The sequence below is a fragment of the Pteropus alecto genome, unplaced genomic scaffold (assembly GCF_000325575.1).
Source record: "Pteropus alecto unplaced genomic scaffold, ASM32557v1 scaffold40, whole genome shotgun sequence".
Taxonomy (NCBI): Eukaryota; Metazoa; Chordata; class Mammalia; order Chiroptera; family Pteropodidae; genus Pteropus; species Pteropus alecto.
The window spans coordinates 9,292,639-9,315,318 of record NW_006431919.1 but is presented as its reverse complement, the minus strand read 5'-3'; the positions used below and the strand labels follow the sequence as shown (position 1 = coordinate 9,315,318).

General features: G+C 47.8%; 1 protein-coding gene and 1 pseudogene across 1 annotated transcript in view; one reads left to right on the top strand and one right to left on the bottom strand.

Moving 5' to 3' along the window:
* The window catches only part of ATP10B (ATPase phospholipid transporting 10B (putative)), an 86,397-nt gene that overhangs the window by 36,038 nt on the left and 27,679 nt on the right, over positions 1–22,680 (top strand). The window contains exons 7-13 of the mRNA XM_006906481.1: positions 1,887–2,014; positions 3,817–4,069; positions 5,123–5,361; positions 14,178–14,369; positions 15,823–16,411; positions 18,776–18,885; positions 20,816–20,942. Coding sequence (XP_006906543.1) covers positions 1,887–2,014; positions 3,817–4,069; positions 5,123–5,361; positions 14,178–14,369; positions 15,823–16,411; positions 18,776–18,885; positions 20,816–20,942 — 1,638 coding nt within the window. The remainder of the gene's footprint in view (positions 1–1,886; positions 2,015–3,816; positions 4,070–5,122; positions 5,362–14,177; positions 14,370–15,822; positions 16,412–18,775; positions 18,886–20,815; positions 20,943–22,680) is intronic.
* Positions 3,513–3,633, bottom strand: LOC112475368 (annotated as a pseudogene).

Below are 22,680 nucleotides of genomic sequence, written 5' to 3'. Positions count from 1 at the left end.
GACCCATGCTCTCACCCACTTACCCCCTCTACGGCTCACCTGTAAGGGTGGTTCTCAGGGCCCTAAAGGAGACCCCAAAAAGAACCGGGGATGACCAAGAAAAAGAACTCGTATGCTGAGTCCAGAACTCCCTGCCGGCCCACACCAGTGAGTGGCAGTGGGGCTCGCTCTGTACGTGCCATTGTCAGAAACTGTATTCACCACTGTTTTTAGAAGAGAATATCTGAAAGGCGAAGATCTTCCTAGGGCCTGGGAAGATTTTGTGTGTCTCCACGGTAAAGACGGTGAGATTTAGTCTTGCCGGTGGCCTGGAGTTTTTAATTAATACGCTTCCCAGATGTGGCTCACAGCTGGGGAGAGAGCACCTGGAGGGGAGGGAAACAGGCAAGCAAGAAACTGTCCCTGTGCGGCCACCTCCAGGCCCTCTGAGAGGCTGCAGGAACTGTCGTCTCTGCTTTGGGACAGGTTTTTCGAGGAGCATTAGAGCTGGAAAGGACGTTTGAGATCATCTCACTGTGTCTCCAGAGAAAGGAAGTTAATGATTAAAAGGTCACACAGCGAGATAAGGAGCAGGCAAACCAGAATCAGCTTGGCAGATTACCCAAATGATAAATTGACAAAGTTATGGGGAGGAAGGGCAGAATTCTATTCTTTCTGAGAACAGTGACACGTGCGCACTGACTGACGGGCCCCTGGTGGCACTTTATTATTAAAGCACTGCCTTTGCGGGAGGTGAAAGCTCTTACTGAGCTCCATTTCCCGGTCCTTTATCACGTGTTTACTTTGATTGTGTAAGGGTGGTGCTGCTTTTTTCTTCACCCAGAATGCCTTCCCCAAGCCTTCCCGATCAGCCCACACCCTCCCAGGCTCCAGGATCCTTCAAGGCTTCCTTCTCCATGCAGCCTTCTCGAGCTTCTCCCCGGGTCTCAGGCTCCTCTGAAGGCCAGTGGCCCTTACTCTGTGCCATGCAGTTGGCCCTTTCTGCCCTGTAATATGACTAAAAACTCATGTCTTATTTCTTGTAGTTCCTACCCTGGAGCTGAGAGCATTATATGTATTATGTTATTCTAGTCTCAGAAAAACCCTATGGAGAAGGTATTATTACTAACTGACAGATGAGGATGCTGAGATTCGGAGAGCTCTGCAGCAGGTGCTGGATGTACTTCATCTTATCAATCCTCAGAGGATAGGTGGTGGTGTCCCCATTTGCAGACAAGGAAACAGAGGTTCAGTCTGTATCAGGTGCTGTTCCTATGAGTTCTCATAGCATTCCAGGCTCTAGCATAGCACCTCTCACACTATGTGGGATTCGTCCCTTTATATTCGACTCCCTGATTTGGTAGGGAACTCCTCAAAGAGAAGAACTGGACCAATTCCTTCCAGAATTAATAAATTAATTGGATAGAGGGAGAGAGGAAAGGAAGCAGGGAAGAGTAGATAAAGAGAGATGTGGGTGAGTGGATGGATGAATGGATGGATGGGTAGGTGGATAGATGGATGTGTATGGGGCGGCGGGGAGAAGAGGCTCTAGGGTAAGGGTCTGTTAAGACTTCCCAGCCATGCACTTTCCACCACACAACTAAAACAAACTAGTGTCCTGTTCTTTCCAACACCCGTGTAACAAGTTCATCACAATGTAAGTAATCCCCATGCTGGTCTCCTCTGATAGGACAGCCCTCATGTCTATCTGGAGATTGAAACGTAGGGTACGTGCAGGACCACTTGAGAGCTGAACGAACACACACACACACAGCTATGCTGTATAGAATAGAGATGGGCTCCATCAAAGTACACTCATTCCAGGGAATTGACTAAGGATTGATATAACTGATCATTTTTTGGACTATGCGGAGTTTCTGTCTCATCCTGGCTTTGCCTCCTCTCAGGTCACGGCCTCTGGAATGGGACTTTTAGAGAACACCCTCCCTTCGACGTGCCAGATGCCAAGGGCAGCTTCCTTCCCCTTGCCCTTGGGGGCTTCTACATGTTCCTCACAATGATCATCCTGCTCCAGGTAGGGGGACCTTTCTACCTAGAGGGCCAGTACCTGCACCACTTTGTGAAATAAAGAAAAATCAGTGCTGGCCCCAAGAACTAACTGGACTGAGATAGGGAAATAAATGTTCATTGCTTTCTTGTGGGTCTTTGAAAGTATTCACATTTGGGGTAATGTTGGACAAGCCCTGCCTTGTGGAGGGGAACCTGTCCCCAGATAATAGCAGAAGAAAATATTTATCAGGCTTTTCTATAAAGAGTAAGATTATAGCAGTGACCCATGTGTGCCTGGCCCTTTGCCACCTATACAACAGGTAAAACCCTAATAACCTGGGGAGAAAAGAAGATGAAGTAGCACACACAACTACAGAGAGCTGTCAAGCCCTAGGCATGGAAAGAAACCACAGGTTAGTGTTTTAGCATTTGACAGATTGAGATGGGGGAAGAAAAAAAGACCCAGAACTGGTCCTATATAGGAGAAAAATACAAAAACACAGAGCACCTACATGAGAGAGGTAGTAAGGAATAAAAACATGAATTTTAAAAGTCTTCAGCCTCTATAAGAACTTACAATCTATGAAAAAATGAGGAAATTTGTAGCTTTGTTTTGATGAAGCTTCATCTACGTTCAATATCTTATACTATTTGAGGATGTCGCATTGTCCTCTGATAGGTGATCCTTTTTAAGCATTGGCGCGTTCGTTCATTTAGCAGAGTAATCCTTTTTACATGTGAATCAGATTATACCCCCGCTCTGCACAGAACCCTCTAGTGGTCTCACGTCCTTCAAAGTGAAATCCCAAGGCCTCATCGCAAAAGCCAACAAGTCCTGTATGATCTCGACCCCAACTCCCTCCCTGCTGTCTCCTGGCCATGTCCTGCTCACATGCGCGGCCTGCTTACCCTTATCCCACCCGACACCCGGCCCATCCCCATGGCCCAGCCTTGGCCCCAAATGCATCTCTTCCCACAGATAACTGCACAACTCACCCCCATTTCTTCAAGTGTCTGCTCAAAGTTCATGGTTTATAGAAGAGTCCTTCCCAGCCATGAGCCTCTTCCTTTTTGCCTTTTCTTTATGAGACTTATCACCACCCCATATATGTCTATTTGTTTGTTTACTGGAATGTGAGGCCTTCACAGCTGGGAATTTTCTTCCACTCACTGCCATGTCCAGGACCTAGAGCAACATGGGACACAGAAGGAGCGATCAACAGATACTAGGTATTGAGTCAGTCATCAACACTGGGTCTGAATGCCTGTCAAAGTGGGCGGCCACCCTCGGTGTGGCGTCGGGAGGCCGGACAGGGCCACCAGAGCTCCTCACCCACTTCCTGCCCAGCCACTAAACAGCCGACAGGGCGTACCTGCCTCGTACCAGACACACTGGCTGAAGAAGGCATGCTGCTTTTCATTTTTTTTTTTTTTTTAGGCGAGTCAACACTTGGTTGACCTCACATATTACAAGGACCTTGTCAGTTCACAATCCCTTATTTTTTTATTTTTTTTTATTTTTACGCCTACAGCACCTGGTCTTCCTAGGTGGTCTCCCATCCAAGTACTAACCAGGCCTGACCCTACTTAGCTTCCGAGATCAGACGGGATCGGGCTTGTTCAGGGTAGCATGGCCAAACAGACGGCATGCTGTTTTTCAGATGCCCCTGAGAATTCCAGGGGAGGCATTGACCTTTCATTGCTCAGAGGCAGTCCATCCCATGAGCTGGCCTCAGCTTTCCATTAAGTGCCTCTGCTACCCACCCACGGGGTCCCGAGATGGGGAGCCAGCCTGGTTCTGATGCGAGGGGACTCCTCTCCCGGCAGGTGCTGATCCCGATCTCCCTGTACGTGTCCATTGAGCTGGTGAAGCTCGGGCAGATCTTCTTCCTGCACCATGACCTCGACCTGTACGACGAAGAGACTGACTCATCCATCCAGTGTCGTGCCCTCAACATCACAGAGGACCTGGGCCAGATCCAGCACATCTTCTCTGACAAGACGGGGACGCTGACCGAGAACAAGATGGTGTTCCGGCGCTGCACCATCATGGGCCACGAGTATCCTCACCAAGAAAATGGTATGAAGACTCCCGGGGTACCCACTCCTCTTCCTAAAGGAATCACCCCGCTTTCCCAGGATTGGTGACAGAGGACATTGTCCTGGCTCCCCACACAGGCTGGTGGCTCCGTGGAAAGTAGCTTCCATATCCCTGTGGGCTTCCTGGTCACACCAGCGCTGTTCCCATCACCAGTCAACTTTCCTTTCTTCACAAAGGCCATCAGTGATCCCCGGGGCAGTAGACTTCGGTTGGTCTTTGGTGCCATTTACACACAGCATCTTTATCTATCAGGAACGGACTGGGGACATGTCCCAATTATGTACCAGTCAGACAGCAATTTAAGAATTTCTTGGGTCACCTTACCTGAGAGGACCGGCCTAGGTCGAGGCACATGGTCATGTTTGATACATCCAAGAAATGCCTTCCATACTAACTGATGTCTTGGATGTGACTGAGGCAAAGCTTTGACTGTAAAATGCCTGGAGTGTCATCTTGCATGGACTGAAGGTGGCCTGTAAAGCTGACCTGATCCCGTCAGCTCCACCCCACCCCCACCCCCACACACACACACATACACACTTTCTAACGAAGAGCAGAAACTCTCAAGAGAGCAGCATTCATTCTTTTGAGTGGCAGGGATAAAGAAAAGCAAAGGAGGAGGTATTGTAAGTCACCCAATCCCCTTTGCCATGGTGGTAGCCATTTACATGGGAGCTTCTGGTCCTTCTAATAATAATAAAAGCAGCTACCATTATCAATACTTAAGAGTATGCAGATCACTTGAACACACTATATCATTAAGTCTTCAAAACAACCCTATGAATTGGGTACTTTTGAAGAAGTAGAGGCACAGGTTTAGTCAAAGCTCAAAGTCACGTAGCTAGGAGGTAGTAGAGCCAGGATTTGAACCTGTATGACTTAGCTCTCCCCTCTTTCTCCAGTCAGAGTGGCCAGTTCTGTATTTCCATATTTCCTGGAGCAGCTCTTACCTCCACTCCCAAAGCCTGGGTCTTCCCAGCCACGGCCCGGCCAAGGTGTGACCAGGGCAATGACAGCCCTCTTTTGTTGCAGCCAAGCGACTGGAGACCCCAAAGGAGCTGGACGCTGACCACGAAGAGTGGACCCAGTACCGGTGCCTGTCCTTCCCAGCCAGATGGGCCCAGGGCCCAGCAGAGACGAGAAGCCAAGGAGGGGTTCAGCCCCTGAAGAGGAGCCAGAGTGTCCAGGTCCCCATCCAGCGTCACTCTCGACAAAGGTCCGTGGGGCGCTGGGAAAATGCACAGTCCCCTGTGGCCTTCAGCAGCCCCATAGTAAGTCCTCGCCTTTTCTGCTTTGAATTGCAAGTGGTCTCTGCTGGGGAGAAGCGAGGGAGGGCTCTGGGGTGTGAAAAAGACCGGGTAAGCCCTTAAGAGCTCTCGAAATGAGAACGCTGGGTCTTGCAGGTAATCCACATATGTGTATCATTGGGCACATACCATTCTAGTTCATTTCAAATGTTCAGTATTTGGAAAATGGGAAATTTCCTATTAACATATAGATTTCTGACTTCTATTTTGAAAATGGAACTGGGAAAATTCTCCACACTAAGCCAGCATTTCCTTGTGGCACTAATTGGCTTGAATTAAGAAGCTGATGCTACTTAGACTCCGCGTGTCATCTTCAGTTCATCACAGTCCCCCACCCCAGCTTCTCTGTTTCTCTCCATCACTAAGCCGAGGGCCAACAGCAGGCCCATTGTGCACGTTTTCCCAGCAGTACAGTTGAGAGGAAAGAGAGATACATGTCATGCCCATGTTTCTATAAAGTGGAAAAACAAAAGCCAAGCCTGCAGGGATGTGCATTTCAAGAAAAATGAAAGAATATGTTTTTTGTGACCATCGGTCTTAAATTGTCATGAAGCGAAGAACATGTTTGTTAGAATAACCTAGCACACGTCATTCCCTGAGGTTAACTGACGGGCCCCCGTGGTCATTCGACTTTACAGCTTGGTCTGGGGCTTTTTGCATACGGTCGGTCACTTCACACTAGATCCATTGGTACAGCCATCACGAAATGCCCAGGCAGCAGATGAAAAGAGCGAGTTCATTCCCCAAGATTATACAACATTTCCTAGAAGTCAAGGCCAGAACCTGAGTCTTCTGACTCCTGCTCCATTTTATTTCCTCTGCACCATGCTCTTTTGCTAGGAAACACATCATCTGGAAACTTGTGCAGCTACAGAAAAGGCCACAGAGAACCCCAGCCATCTCGAACAAGATACACAAACTGAAACAGGGACCTAAAGTGCTATTACCCCATTATTAGAATATCAGAGTTTCAAAATGAACCTTTTGGTGAATTTCCTTCAGTCTTTTATTTCCCTCATTAATATCACACGTAACTATAGATATTTAACATTTTTGCAGTGATAGTACATATAAATTACAGGTGCTGGGTTTTATTTACTCTGACAAGCAGTCAAAAGCATTGTCCATATTGCTACCTCATATTCATAAGCTGGGACTGTTTTCTGACTAACCAGGAAGAAGGGCTGTGAGTCTGTATGTTCTGGGCGGTTGCTTCTCTCCCTTTGATACAAAGTCAAGTTAACTCGCGTCTGTTATAGTGCACAGAAATGCAACATTAGCAACCAATAATAACTTGTTAAGACATATGATGTCCATAAACATACAAGAGGAGTGATCTATAGGTGCCTTGGGGAAGATTTTGGGTTTGTTTCTTCCCTTTGATTTTCTTAGCTAACAGGACACGCATATTGTCAAGACTCTCTCTTCTTTAATTCTGTCCCCTCTAAATGGAATGCTCTTCCCTCAGCTCTTTGTCTAAATTCTTGAAGAGTAAATTCAGCACATTCTCATTAGGCACAGATTCTAAGTCTTGCACTATGTATATCTTTTGGTACTTACCACAGGCATCCCACGTGCCTGCGAATGCCTCCCCCAGGACACAGGGGGAGAAAAAGGAAACTTTCCTTGGTAGAGCTCAGTTGAAATGCACAGATTCACTGGCCCCTGTTCAACCTGACAAATCTCAGTAGCCCGGAAAAACTGTAACCCTGAGCCAGCCGGTATAACTTTACTTCAGGGCCCTTAGCTGATGGTCAGTGCAAGGGACACATTAACCCCTGAGCTGTCTCCAGGTCCTGGATGTCATCATTCTACCTGGGCTGGCACTCTCTCAAGGGTAGGTCTAAGTTTATTCAGGAACAATAAGGAAATTGACACACAGACTAAAACTTAACTCTTGCTGCCTGGGCGGGTGGGAATGGTGCCGTGTTCTCATTACAAACTGCCATACGTGCCGTTCTACAGTCAGTTTGCTTGAAAATCTGCAGTTAGTGGGACAATAGCAACCCCAGGAAGTTGTTGAGGAGGGCACAGGGCTAAGAGTCGGGAAACGCAGGTTCTGGTTTTAGCTCTGCGACTGGCTTGCTAGATAACCTGAAGCAACATGTAAAACCTCTATCCTTACTTTGTCACCTGAAAATACTTTGCTTATAACTCACCAGCTGGTCTAAAAATCAAATGATATGTTTGTGCTCACATGTAAGGTCCCTTCCAGGTACGAATCAGGCACATTTGTGTCAGACGCGCCAGGTTTTTATCTCGGCTCCCCCATGTATTAGCTCGATGACTTTGGTCAAGTTTCTGAGCTGGAAGTCTCAATGTTCCCATCTTTAAAAAGGGCTGTCGTTCTGCCTTATGAGTTTATTTTGAGTATTTAACTCTTAAAATCATGTGTTATAGACAAATGGATAACTAATAGATATTTTAACAGATTTTTCTGAGGGAAGCTGTTTGCTTTGGACGAAGGGTCACATACCTGGAGACATGGAAGGGAAATGGGAATTGTTGTAAATACAGTGTCGAGCCCTCTCCCCACCAAGATTCTGGCGTATTCGGTCTAGGGTATTTTCATTTGTGATGATTCTAGTGAACAACCGAGATTGAGAACCTCTCTAAGCATACCATCACCCCACAAGAATAGTCTACATTTGTCTCAAATAGGCACTTTCTATAGCTTAGAAGACACTGGCCGAAGAGGGTGATTTATGCTGCCTTAAAGGGACCTGACACTAACCTGTAAGATATCTGCGGCTGGAGTGGCCGATGCTTGAATTAGTCCACAGAGACCGTCTAGGGCGACTCTGCCCGATCCCCTGGTTCCCACCCCTGCCCACTCCGAGCAGTTCTCTGAATTTGCCGCTTCTTCCGCCCGCCCATCTGCTGCCATTCAGTTTGGTCTGATCATGCCTCGGCACCACCAGCTCTTTATTTCCCCTCCGTAAACGCAGCCAGAACCTGCCTCTGAAACCCCCAGGGTGCCAGGTCACCGCAGAGCACCCCTCCACATTCTAAAGAAGCCTGTCTTAGTTTCCTTGGCCCTTTGCTCCCAACCAAAACTAAAACGAGCATCAACAATAACAACAAAAGCTGTTTGTTTGTTTTTTTTATTTTACTACAAAAAACAAGGAAGCAATATCGGTCTTGGAATATTGCAGAATTGGCTGCTATAAAATGCAGGGTGGGGTAATATACTTATGAAAGTCGTGGGTGCTGAACCAGTGTTTAATAGGGCTGGCAGATGGAAAACGAAATGCCCTCCCTTTTTTTGTGGTCTGTAAGCAGCCAAGATTTGAGCAGAGTCTTTGTTCAGAAGTGCTACTTGCGCAATGTTTTCCAGAGCCGTCAGACCACAGATTATCTTCCTAATCATGAAATTTGCGTGGGGGCCAGTTAGGCTCCTCCAAACTTCACCAATACCTGCTTCTGTGGGCATGGCCCCTCCCACCCCTCCGGAAGGAATACAGTAGAGAAAAGGAGGTGTCTTTGGCCCTCTGCCTCCTTTTCTTGAACTTGGTCTTCCTTTCTATCACTGGAGGAGATTTGTGCAGCACTTCCAGTCCGCCCCAGGTTTGTGGGGCCAGCCCACATCCACACCCACACGCATACTCCCACTGGAAGGTGAGGTAAGAGTCCCGATTTTATTAGCCAACCATAGAACTTGGGGGAAGTGATGTGACCACATACGCAGGAACAGATGAAGCCTCTCAGCTGCGCTACCCTTAGCCCCCAGGGTTCCCTGTGGGGACATATGGCTGGCATGACACTGTTCACAAAGGGTGTGGTCTTGCAATATCTGGAAAACCCCCTTCTTGCCAGGCCACTAATTTTTCTCTTTGGGACTTACATTCCATTTGGGAAAAGCTAACCTTAACAATGCATGTGCTTCTATTTAAGCAAAAATCTACAAACGCTGGGCTCTCTGCCTTCTTGGATCAAACTCAGTATCATCGAGGCCACAACATCAGCTAAGACAGACATCACTGCCTTACACAATATTTCAGCCCGCAGCCCCTCAGCAACCACAAAAGTTGTTTCCACGAGAGTAATACAACCACACGGTCAAAAGGAACCAAAAGGCAAGTGACAGGAAGGAGGTTTCGCACCCTCTTCTGTTCCCTGACATCATTAGAAGTTCCCTGTGCCCTTCCTAGAGTTTCACCTACACAGGAGCAAACAAGTGTGGTACACACATGAGCACGTCCTTTACTGCAAACAGAAGCATAGCATGCACGCTGTTTTGGACTTTTTTTTTTCCACTTAGTGAATCTTGAGGAATATTTCGTAAATGTAGACAGACGTTCATTGGAGCACTGTTTGATCCTATTTTAGTGGCTATGAGAATTTTGGGGGTGGTCGAAGCATCATCTGTTTATACATGTGTATGTGTTTCTAGAATATTTATTCTTAAAGCATAATTGCTAAATCGCAAGTATGTGCATTTTTTATTTTGATTGATACTTCCGAAGAGATTGGACCAGTTTAGACATACACCAACAGCAAATAGAAGGGTCTGCTACCTCTTATAAGGCTCTGCCAGTTCTGTATGTCTCTTTGTCTATTACTCAAACTGGGATCCTCAGACCAGCTGTCTGAGCACCACGTGGGATTTTGAAGAAATTCCACTCCAGACTCGCTGCATCAGCATCTGTCTTTTAACAAGATGCCCAGTTGATGTGTGTGCGCGTTACGTTTGGGAAGTGCTGGCATGGTGTTTAAGGGTTCCGCCTTTGGCATCAGGCAGAACTGGATTCAAGCCACAGCTCTTTTGTTGAATTTGTGACCTCGGACAAGTGACTTAATTTCAGTGAGCCTCGTTTGCCTCTTAATTAAAAGGGGAGAATGATAGTAACTATTTCTGTGCTGTTATGATTAAATGATGTACTTAGCAAAGCACCTGGCTTTGCTCTAAGTTGTCCATAAAAGAAATCTAACGGTAATAACGGGATCCTGGAGTGTATAGTGTGAGGTCAGCGATCACTTTCCTCAAAGAGGCCTCTGCAGTAGAAAGAAATCCCACCAGCTGGGGGCCTGGCTGCCACAAAGCACTAATCTGAACTGGTGGTCCCACAAGTTTATATTTCTTTTCCTTCAGAGAAATAGACTAACCAGAGGGCCCAGAAGTGGGTAGGACATTGCTTTCTCTCTAAGTGGTCTAAGTGCCAAGTTTCTAAATGTTAATGGACCAGAGAGGAAACCAGTAGGCTGTGGGCAAAGGGAACCGTGGAGAACCTTGCCCTGTGGAAGCAAGTCTGTGGTGACTGGATAAAGCTTAAGTGACATCTACGGCTGATACCTGCAGGCTGGGCCTGTCGCCAGTGCCAGAGAGAAGTCAGCCCTTTGCAGACATTTTTTTTTTTTTTCCCACATCACTGTATGATTGTGTGGAAATAAACTAAAGAGGAGTTTTAACAAAGAGACCCCATGAATTAATCAGTGCTGAGGTAGCATGAGTGTCCTAGATAGGAGTTAGTCGACAAAGGTTTGAGTGCCTACAGTCTGCCAGGCACTGGGGACACGTTACAGTCTCTGCCCTCATGACACTTATAGACTAGAGGATAAACGGACATGCAATAAATATCCGTTAAATCGTTTTACCTGTGTCAACACTTGGAAATGCACGATACGTAGCTTGGAGCAAAGCAGCGTGTTGTTGGAGGCTGCGCGTCAGGTGGTGCGAACACTGTCCTGTTCTGACCTGGCTCAGTGCGTGGTCCTGAGCAGTTCGCCGCCTTCCTCTCTGGCACTGTTTTATCATCAGGAAAAGAGGAAGCGGGGCATTGGCTTTGATGACCTCCAAGCTTGTTCTCAATTCTGGGTATCTGTGGTAAGGGTTAAAAGCATCCCATTCATGTACCCCTCCTTCCCCCCACCCTAACCCCCAAAACGAAATCTATTTCCTGAAAAAGTAAGAGTCCCATAATCCCCTTTATAATCTCATGGATGATCTGCTGAGCCCTGAGGATTAGATAAGCAAGTCTGTCCATTGGGTTTGGGATGCCAGACACTGATGACCCTGGCTGTCAGCCACTTCCTTCTTATAGGCATCTTCCCTGGCACAGAGGTTGAGAGCATGAATTCTAGAGTCAGACTATCTTGAATTAACTGAGGGGCTCTCTCCCACTTACTGTGTGACCTCAAGCAAGACACTTAATCTCCTTGGGGAACAGTTTCTTCATCTGAAATACAGAGCTAACTGGGAGGATGATAGTACTCAGATAATGTTGCTGTCAGAGTCAACGAGACAGTGGATGAACCCAGAACACAAGCACTCCGTGAATGGGAACTGTCATTACCAGGATGAGAAATGGTCTCGGGGTTCCCTGAGTAGTGTTGGTAAACTGATGACCAGCCCTGGGTGGAGCTTCGAATCTGGTTAGAGGAGTTTGCAGGAGCATTAATGGGGGAACACAGCTACTTTACCATGACCACAGAAAGGAAAAACTCTACACTCTCAATCAAAAGGTCTGACATTGATTCTAGCTCTATGTTAACTCACCGGGTGACAATGGTCAAGTTATCCCATTTCTCTGAGTTTCAGTTAAGTCGGGACTAGTCTCATGTCAACTTGGGGCTCTTGAGAACCCAGTGAGGTCACATAAATGACACTGTTAGGGAAGGCAGGAAGTTTCATCAATGAGAGCTCCTGCCACAAAGACTGGGCTCAGAGGCAGAGAGACTGAATGGTGTTTGCTCCCTTCCCAGGCTTCCTACAAATAGTGACTCCACACGGTGTGGGTGGTTCACCAGTACTTACTGGGCAATGAAAGGTAGTGCAGACGATGCACTTTAACTAATATCTAGCATCTTCTTTGTAATAAATACACTTTTCCTGGATGCTGTCTTAAAATAGTATGAACAAGATGCAGGTGTGAGAGCTGACTCTTGGAGAGCAGCCCAGTGCAGGTTGGAACTGTGACGAGTACGTGCTCCACCACATCCGGTCTGTTTCCTCCAGTGTCCCTGCCTTGCTGGAAAACCCAGCTCTCACCTCTCAACCAGGTGCCTGGGTTTCCTCCTGTGCCTCACCCTAAGAAGGATAGAACCTGACTTCCTGCATTCGGTGGTCCGAGGAGACACAGACTGAAGACTTTTTCCTCCATGGGATTTTAGTTTTAAATGTCAACTTGGGTTTTTATTTGTAAAGCCTGCTAGTTCGTTGGCCCTCAGTCTTCACCCTGTGTGAATCAATCAAGATTCCCTCAGTCTGTCTTTCCAGCCATTGACTCGCTTCTATTTTTTTTAAAATAATATATATATTTTTTTTTTCAGTTATAGTTGACATACAATATTAGTTTCAAGTGTACAACATAGTGATTAGACATCTATATAACTCATGAAGTGATCGCCCCAATAAATCTAGTATGCATCTGACACCATACATAGTTATCACAGTATTATTGACTATACTTTACAGCTCTACAACTATCTCATAACTACCAATTTGTACCTCTTAATCTCATCCCCTTTTTCACCAGCCTCCCCAACCTCCCTCCCATCCACTCTCTTCTAAATGTTAAACTGAACTCTGAACACGGATAGCAATGGTCTTATTAAGTGGAAACTTCTTTCCTGAATGGCTTTTGTCACAGATAACTATCAGGGGCCAGTGTTTGTTGAACTTCTACTTTAAACAAAGCAGTAGTCAGAGCTATAGAAGACACAACTTTATAGAAAATGCAGCCTCTGTCTTTGAGGCTCTACCCTCATTCTAGAGAGGACATGATAAATCTGAATTTAATACGTAGTAAATTCCAAAGAATGATACAAGTTACACAAAGATGGCAAAAATTGGAAACCCATGAGTCAGATCGAGCCCCCACCCCCCCTAAAAAAAAAAGTTCTCACATCATCTCTGCTTTATCTTGAAAAATCAAGAGACGTGGCAGACGTGACCAGCACCAGAGCACTTCACCAGCAGAGCAGCTGCCATTTGTTAGGTGGGATGGGACTTGCCCGGCCTCACCATCCCATGTCATCATCTGGACCTTGGCCCACTTTCTCAGTCACCGCACCTGCCTGACTCCTGTGCCCACTCCGAGTTCAGGGACCTGCTACTGCAGCTCAGAGGACAGAAAACTCGCTGTGGGCCGGATAAGATCTCACAAACCCATGGTACCTGTCATGGTTATTAAAGTCGAGGCAGGAGTTTGGTAGACAGGACAGGAAGTTTCAAACAGGGTGAGATCAGGGGCATACGAGGGGAATATTCATCCAGGAGGCAGCATGCAGACCGTGGGCCGCGCCGAGCGTCTGCTTTGAGAAGTGGCGGGAGTAGTGAGTGGAAGCTCAGGCTGAGGGAGAATTTAGAGGCTGAGTGACTGGATCAGGCCCCCAGTGAGAGAGCTCCCGAAGGTGCACTGAGCTCCAACATGCCCCAAGGAAACCGGTGTTTTAGGAAAATGCATGGGTAATACATGTGGAGGGTTAGAAGGAAAAGATGTGAAGCAGCACCATCAGCTTAGAGGTGATGCAGAAATCCAGGATGGAGGGCTCGAGGATTTGAGCCTGCTTGGAGGCATCAGGAATGAAGGACAAATGGTGGGGAGACACTGTGAGGGAAGAACCGCCAGAGCCTGTACATGATGGATATGTGGGGTGAGGGAAGGGAGGAATCAAATAAGAATCTGTAATGAGCAGGCTCGTGGGAGGGGGAGACATACTAGATTCAAGATGCAGGGAAGACTGCATCATCCCTGCCCCAGACATACAAAGAACCTGCTGGAGGGGGCCTTCCTCCCCTCCCTTCAGGAAAGACCCTCACCCAACCCTTTCTTTCCCAGGAAAAAGATGTGACTCCAGATAAAAACCTACTGACCAAGGTGCGAGATGCTGCCCTGTGGCTGGAGACTTTGCCAGACTCCAGACCCGCCAAGCCTTCCCTCTCCACCAGCTCCTACGTCGCTGACTTCTTCCTCGCCCTGACCATCTGCAACTCCGTCATGGTCTCCACAACCTCCGAGCCCAGGCAGAGGGTGAGGACTGATGACGGTGGGGGTGGAGGGAGGAGCAGGGGCGAGGGATGAAGCCCTGAACCAGGAGATAAGACCCTTGAGCCCAGGCCACAGTGTCGTCATTTCATCACTGAGACTTTGAGTAGATCTCTTACCCTTTCTGGGCCTCCGTTTCCTCATTTTAAAATGTAACTGGAAACGTTATGTATGAGACGTCTGTGTACCTTTCAGATTTTGTGTCGGTCTGTCTGCAGGGTAGATATTAAGAGCTAATATATACCGAGCAATTGTTACCTGGCAGCCTTCAGCTGTATTATCGTCTAATCCTCACAACCCAGCAGCCCTATGAGGTATGGCTTTCGATTTCACAAGTGAAGAAACAGTGGCTCAGAGAACTTGAGTTAACTTACTAAAGATACATGGTTAATACTTGGCAGAACCGTCTCGTGTGACTCCCTGCCATTATGTCCTACTGGTCTCAGCTTTTACACGGGAGTTAAATAATTAACACCACGTGCGATGTTTTGCCAATTGAGAGAGAATGCAGCTAGATGGCCATTTATAGAAGGGTGTGCTGTGAATCGTTTTTTAGTACTGAAGATAGCTTTGTCTTCGATTATCCACAAACTCTCACCCAAGCTACTTTGTGACTGATGAGAATAATTGGGTGTTACATCTCATGTCTAGGAAGTCAAGAAAAAGAAGGTTCTCCTAGGCACAAACCCATAGCTTCCTCTTATTACACCCAGACCCAGACCACCTTGAAAAGTCACTTCAGTTCCGGAAAGGTCACCAGAATATCAGAAGTCTTCAGAGAGCTTTGAGAGGCAGGTGGCGTTATCTGAGAAATTAACTCTATTTTCAAGAGAGGAAGGAGTACCCTTCTGGAAGGACAGCATCCACCTCTCGATTTTTATATTCATGGGGACGCTTTAGCTGGTGGGTAGCTGAAGAGCCCAACCGCTGGCGTCAGACAGAACCAGATTGGAGTCCCGGTTCTCCTACCCACACACTGGGTGATCATGGCCAATTTATTTAACCTCTTCTTGCCTCAGTTTCTCATCCATAAATTGGGATGATAACATCTCATAAAGTCGCCGGGAGGGTGAAATGAGACGCTGCATGCAAAGATAAAGGCTATGGTAAGGGTGTGGGGAATGTGCACTCTTGCTGTGGGTCTGGCTTTGGCCTCCTTTTCTTTCCTTTACCCCTGATAGAGCGGGGAGGGCCATTGCCAATCCCAAGAATGTCAGGGCTGGAGGAAGCATCTGGCCTAAGTCCTTCATTTTATAGGCGGGTAAACTGAGGCTCACCTAGGCGAGAAGACCCGCCCAAATCACAGGCCAAAATAATGCATTCACTGCAAAACGACCTTCAGATTCTGCCATGACCTTCAGATTCGGCCATAAGATTCCGCTTGATACTTTTTTCCGACATGAAGGGTAACACCTTCCTTCTCTCCTTTGATCTCAAGGTCACCATGCCACCCTCCACCAAGGCTCTGGGAATATCCCTGGAGAAGATTCAGCAGCTCTTCCAGAAGTTGAAGCTTTCGAGCCTCAGCCACTCATTCTCATCCACTGCGCCCTCTGACACCGACCTGGAGGAGAGTTTGGGGACCAATGTGCCTACCACAGACTCGGAAGAAAGAGACGATGCGTCCATGTGCAGTGAAGGCTACTCCACCGACGGTGGCTCGAGGAGCAGCACGTGGGACCAGAGTGATGCCCCGGCGTCTGGGTCGGGCGTGTCCTTGGAGGAGGTGCCAGAGGGCCCGGCCAGCCCCGAGCTCTGTTACGAGGCCGAGAGCCCTGACGAGGCTGCCCTGGTCCATGCCGCCCGTGCCTACAGCGTCACGCTGGTGTCCCGGACGCCCAGTCAGGTGACTGTGCGCTTGCCCCAGGGCACCTGCCTCACCTTTGACGTCCTCTGCACCCTGGGCTTCGACTCCGTCAGGAAGAGAATGTCCGTGGTCGTCAGGCACCCGCTCACCAGCGAGATCATTGTCTACACCAAGGGCGCCGACTCGGTGATCATGGACCTGCTGGGAGACCCGGCCTGTGGTGAGTCCCGCCCGCCGGGGCACCAGGGAAAGGGGCTTCGTGGTTTAAGAGGCTGTGTGGAACGGTCATGATGAGCTCAGTCATAGTGTCACTCGGCCCAGCAGGTGCCAGTCAGAGCATGGGCCCACAAGACGCTCCCCTGAAAGCCACTTCCTTAACACACGTTACATTCTACATCTCGTTGACCTGGAGAATCACAGGACTCAGCGGCTTATTAAAGACCTTGGTCTTGTCATAGAAAAGCCTCTTTCACTTTTCATCCCAGTTTCCAGTTTTCCAAAGTCGTTTAAACATGGATTATCCATACACAATTACACAGAATATCCATTAACATACCCTAGAGCACAGTGTGGTCCTAACTCTTAAGTTTTGGAGAGAGGCCACCTGAGCCCAGACAAAGAAGTGACCCAAGAGAGGCAGCCCAGCTAAGCAGCGGAAACCCTAGGCCCAGGCATCCTGAAACCCAGTTCAGAGCTCCCTGCCCGCTGCCAGAAAATTCCACACCAGGCTCACTTCACTCTGGGAAGCCTCAGGTGTCCTTTGTCATCCTTTCCCCCAGCCTCCCCGAAATGGATTTTCAGAAACTTGCACCAAGCCAGAAAAATGTTCCAAAGTCCCTACATATCAGTGTCCAATTTGGGAGCAGCATGAATTAGTGTGCAGACGCTTCTCGATTGCTAACAAGAAGACAGTTATGGGACTATGATTCTCCCGGGGTAGGAGATTCCAGCCAAGCTGTAGAACTGCCCAGGCAGCCCTGTGCCTCCTGCGTTATCAGCTGTGGATCAGAGCCAAGAGGTTCATGGGGATTGATGAGTGTTTAGAATGGGAAGGGAGCTAATTAGGTCTCTTTATCCCCAGACTCTGGCAGACAAGTGAAATCAGGGTTTCTGAGTCAAGGGAGCCTCGACACTCTATCCCTGGGCAACAACCATCCAAGCTGCCCTGGAGATGTTTTTTTTATTTGTTCCTCTCCTGACTGCAAAATAGATTAGCGATGCCTCCAATAAAAGACACATGAGCAATGTTACTATTTAGAACTGAGACGTAACGCTTGGAAACAGAGGGGAAAGAAATAATTCCCGGTTTAATATATTTATGGTGTTTGAACATTCATTTTGACCCTGAGGTTTCTGGTAGCCTGAGCGAAAAGGTCAACTCAAAGGCACACAGGTAGAAGGCAAAAGAGTTTCATCTCAGGCGATGATGCCTTTGAAAATAAAATACTGTAAATAGTGCTCAATAAGGCAATGCATAAAGACTGTGTTCAAGGCACCAGGAAAACAGGAGCGCCTGAAAAATTAGAAAATAATCTTTGGTGAAAGGGTTTTTATAGTGCGTAAAAACAGCCTTGGAATAGTATCATAGAAAAAATCAGCTCGTTGGGCTTTCTTATCTTACATTTAATAATTGTATTTTTAATTTTGCATCGCATGGGGGTATGAATGAGGTGCACAAAGTCTGTTTACTGCTTACGGCCTCTGAAGATCTCAATTAAGCACTGGTAAAGGATTCTGAAGTTTTTTCCAAGCTCAGCTTTACAAAGTGCTTCAACCGATTAGTGATGTCTGCGACATCTTAGATAAAGAAGTGGTGATGGCATCAATCCCGCCCCATACCTGCCAACCCCAGATGAAAACCTCTTTTTATCTGGTAGATAAAAGCACCGAGATTTCAAGAGAAAACAATAAATTTCTTCTAAAAGAAATATACTAGGTAGGACTTCATAGAGGGGACTTTGAGCAACACAATGAAATATTTTTCGATCTAAACATTAAATTTATAGGAAATGCAAAATATTTTTTCTAAGACCATCTCTTGTCTAGAAAGAAAAGTTATCTCAGCAAACCCAATGTGGTGAAGAACTTAGCAATGAGACTCAGGTCCATCGCTATCTTGAGACCTAATGTGATATAAGCACCAAAGTAGAGGCAGTGATGGATAGCATGCCCGACACTTAGCAGACAGTGGGTCGTCCAAGGCTAAATGGCTACAAAGGAACACCTGAGGTGATAATAAGACTTCAGACTTCTGTTTCCCCGATTCAGCAGGGCTTCCACCGACCATGGGAAACTCTCTTATTTAAAAGTTCCCAGGTGATTCTGATGCAAACAGATGTTTAGGAACAATACCTTAGGCCACCTGCCCTCCTTAAGTAGTACTTTTCTCAGTCAGGCTTTTGGTGACCAGCTATAGGGAGCAAACAGTTTAAGGACACCTTCCCAGGCACCCTGCCAGCCGAGAGGGCTCCGTGTTCCTGGAGAGGTCCGTGAGGTGACTGCTCCTCTGAAGCCTTCGGAGCGAGGGACGGGGATCCCTAAGTATCTGTACGTGATCTCATGGGGGACACTGACTATTTGACAGAGACTGACAGTGCTGTGGAAAAGAGGATGAGGAAGATCCGAGCCTGGACTCAGAGGCATCTGGACTTGTATGCAAGAGACGGCTTGCGGACGCTGTGCATCGCCAAGAAGGTGAGCCTCGTGTGCGCACGGCCCAACGGCAGCAGCCCTGACGCCGCCTTCTCTGTTTTTCGAAGACCCTTGATGTTGGCTGCTTTAATATAGTCACAATTTGCTATTTTGATTTACCACGGAGGCCCACGGCTGTGACAATTTTGCCATGGCAGAAATCTGAATGGCAAGGTCCCTTATCAGTGTGGCTTTTTGGTTTCCTGCTTTTCGTTGTGTATAGAATTGGTAAATCACAACTCATAAAACATCTTAATGTTATAATTTTGCCTTCAGTTTTAAACTTTGCATTATTTGCATGAATTTGAAATTTGGGAGATTTTCTGTGATCACATAAAAATCTCAATTTCTGGTTTCTCTGGAAAATTTAGAGTATCTGGCAAACTGGGTCTCCATTCTCGAATGGCAGCAAATAGCCAGAGCCATGTAGCAGCCGATCCCTTTGGTGAGAAACACATTGTGCTGTGTTCTGTGATTGATCACAGTCCCCGCCATTCCCTATAACTTTACCCTTGGCCCAGCCATAGCATATAGATTACCCGCCTCATGTCCTACGGGTCTTTGACTTTGAAGCCCCTAAAAGGGAGGCAGGAAAAGAGCCATGAATCCCAGAGCAGGGGGATCCGATGAGGCATCTAAAATCAGGTAGCGGAGCTATATATTTCTAGGTAGCTAGACTTATTTCTCCTCCATAAACCCCCTTAGCTCTTCATCTTTTTATGGCGCTTAGTGCAACATAGGGTTTAAGAGCATCCACTTTAAAGCCTGACCTACCTGGGCACAAGTCCCAGTCTCACCACTCACCTGTCGTGTGACCTTGGGCAATTTCTTCACCCTTCTGAGTTCTGGACTTTCTTATCTGTCAAATGGTGCTCATGCCCCTACCTCATGTACAGAGCCTGGGACAGCGACACCACTGTGCTCACCACTAACGGTGCTTACTACTCTGTAGGTGGTAATTACACCCTTACCACCTTCTAGTTTCCGTTGAAATTACTTGTGCCTGTTTTGCCTCCTCTAAAAAGACTATGAATTCCTTGTACCTGTTTTGCTTCCTCTAATAAGACTGTGAAAGGCCTACCTGTGTTCTCTTGGTTTTCCCTATAGTGACATGCACAGAAGAAAAACCAAGGAATATTTGATGCTTGGACAAAAGGCTCATTCATTGCTCTAAGAGTCAGTATGCATGTAATGCCAACAGAAGGGTCTAAGGGTGCTCTGGGACACTAAGGGAGGAAGCTATGCCCCTAGTTGGATTCTCCCAGCTTTGGGGCACCACCTTCAATAGCAGGTGGAACAGTCTACCAGGCCGTGCAGGATCTGGCTGCTGAGAACCTTACCAGCCTCATTGTTGGCTCCTTCTGCCTGGCTTTCCATCTTTCAGCCAACTGGTATGGTCGAACAAAGCGAAGTTCATTGCTATTTCACAGTCTTTGTACTTGCCCCTCCCCATGACTGAACTCTTCTCATCACTGGATCTCAGCTTGCACATCACCTTCTCTAAGAGACCTGAAGATCCCACTGAAATAGCCCCTCTTCCCGCCGCCATCCTCCCACCCAGTCATGCTTAATCATATCGTCCTCTTTATTTTCTATACAGAACTCCCTGAAATGATCTGTTCTTTTAATTTACTTGGATAATGTGTCTCCTCCTTTAGCGGCACATAAGCCCGGGCATGCAGGATCTTGTCTGTCTTGATCATTGCTCTATCTCTAGCGCCCAGAGCAGGGCAGGGGCTCAATGAATGTTTGGTGATAATGTAACACGAGAATCAATCCTTCATTGATTCATGCATTTTAAAAAAAATCATCATTGAGGAGAAAGCCACATTTCACTGTGTAGCGAAGCCCAGACAGCCCGTAGGATGCCCAGAGTGCGGGGAGGGAGAGGGATTCACCTGGGGCTGTGAATGAGCCTGTGCCTGCCCTGTAGGTTGTGAGTGAGGAGGACTTCCAGCGATGGGCCAGTTTCCGGCGTGAGGCCGAGGCATCCCTCGAGAACCGCGATGAGCTTCTGATGGAGACAGCACAATGTCTGGAGAATCAGCTCACCTTACTCGGTAGGTAAAAATAAGTTCTCATTAAACGAAAAATAGGAATGCTGCAAGCCGGAAAGGGAGTTCTTGGCCCTGATTCTGACACCACTACAATGGTCTCATTTGGAGCCTTCCCCGGGATGCCCTGGCACTCGGCACCACGGGCTGTGCCAGTGTCCGACCAGGCTCCATGCACAGCTTCCTGGGGGTGCCCAGGAGCTTCCTGCACTCCCTGCTGGGCGACACCCAGGACTTTGGTGGCTTCCTCTCCACTCATTCAATTGTTTATTGAGCATCGATTATGTGCCAAGTAGCCAACTAGGCATTGGAGCTACAATAAGGAAAAAGAGCCCCAAGTCCTGTCCCGTCCCTCCCCCGCCCCAAGGTTCAGAGTCTAGCAAGGAAACTGGATGATTAAACAAGTAACTTCAACAGAGTGTGATGAGGGCCGGGCTGGAAGATGTACTGGGTGGGATGGAAGCATAAAGTAGAAAGGGCCAACGTCGCCTTGGGCCGAGGAGGGTGCAGGAAGCCAGAACCGAAGGAGGAGAGGAGCTGCTCAGGCAAAGGGGGATGTGTTCCAGGTGGAGGGAAGGGCCCAGCGAAGGCCCGGAGGTGAGAAAGCTGGGCTGGCCTGTAGCGCAGAGATTATAAAGGGCCATCTGAATCACACGCTACAAGTTTGGAGGGGAAGGGATTAAAAGCAAGGACAGTGTTGTGTTTTACAAAAATTGCTCGGGCCGCTGTTGGAGGGAAGTTACGTCAATACGCTGGGGGAAAGCCGTGGAGCATGGAGACCACAGTTATGAGGCAGTGTTGTATTCCCGCTGGAGGAAAAGTACTGTCGAGGGAAAAGGAGGAGGCTTTACTTATCAGGATTAATCCCCTCACAGCTCGGGAGCAAGATCTAGAAAAGGCTGTGCGGGAACAGCATGCACACACTGGCCACGTGGCAGAAGCTTTCTTTCATCCTGGAGGGCAGTGCTGACCTGGGGACAAGGGCCACGTCTTAGCCCTGTCAATACCTTGACCTGTGCCCAGGGACACACCCCCGCAAACCTCTGATCCTTAGTTTCTCTGGATAAAACAGACTCCTCCAGGCTGCGCAGCGGGTGGGGTACAAGGGTAAAGACCCAGCGTGGCTCTAAGAAGAGGTGTCTTTGTGCGCAAAGGTGGCAGCAAAGTCTGGAAAGGCGGGTGGCGGGCCGGGGGAGGGAGCTTTCCTCCCACATCCTCCAGCTTCTGTTTCCTGTTTTGACTGCAGGGGCCCTTGCCTGCTGCCTCAGGAAGCCCCCTTGAAAGCTGGCCACCAGAACTCATTTTAACGGGAACCAGAGGATAGCTAGGCCAGGCAGCTCTGTTTACTTGCCACACCAGGCCACAGTAATGTCATCCCATTAGCGCAATGATCCCCCACTTGCCCCCCTGAGGTTTATTTTGTTTTGAGGAGCACTCTGGTCTCGGTAAGAAGTGCTGCTCAGCTGGTCCTGCAAGAAAGTGAAGATACTTGTCAGGACCTGTCAGCTTCCTTGGCCGGGAAAGGTTTTCACAGCCTTCCTGTTTCATTTTCTCTTTCACACAAATAAATGTGTTTTTCCTCCTCTTCCCTTCACTCTGCCTCCCTATAATATAAATCAGCTTCAGTGTCTCACCTTCCAGGCTAACGCTTGGAGGGAAAGATGAGGCTCAAGCGATTGCCCTTCCTGAGGTTGTTCACCCTCACGTTTGTCCCTCACACACACAACAGTGCGGGATAGCAGGT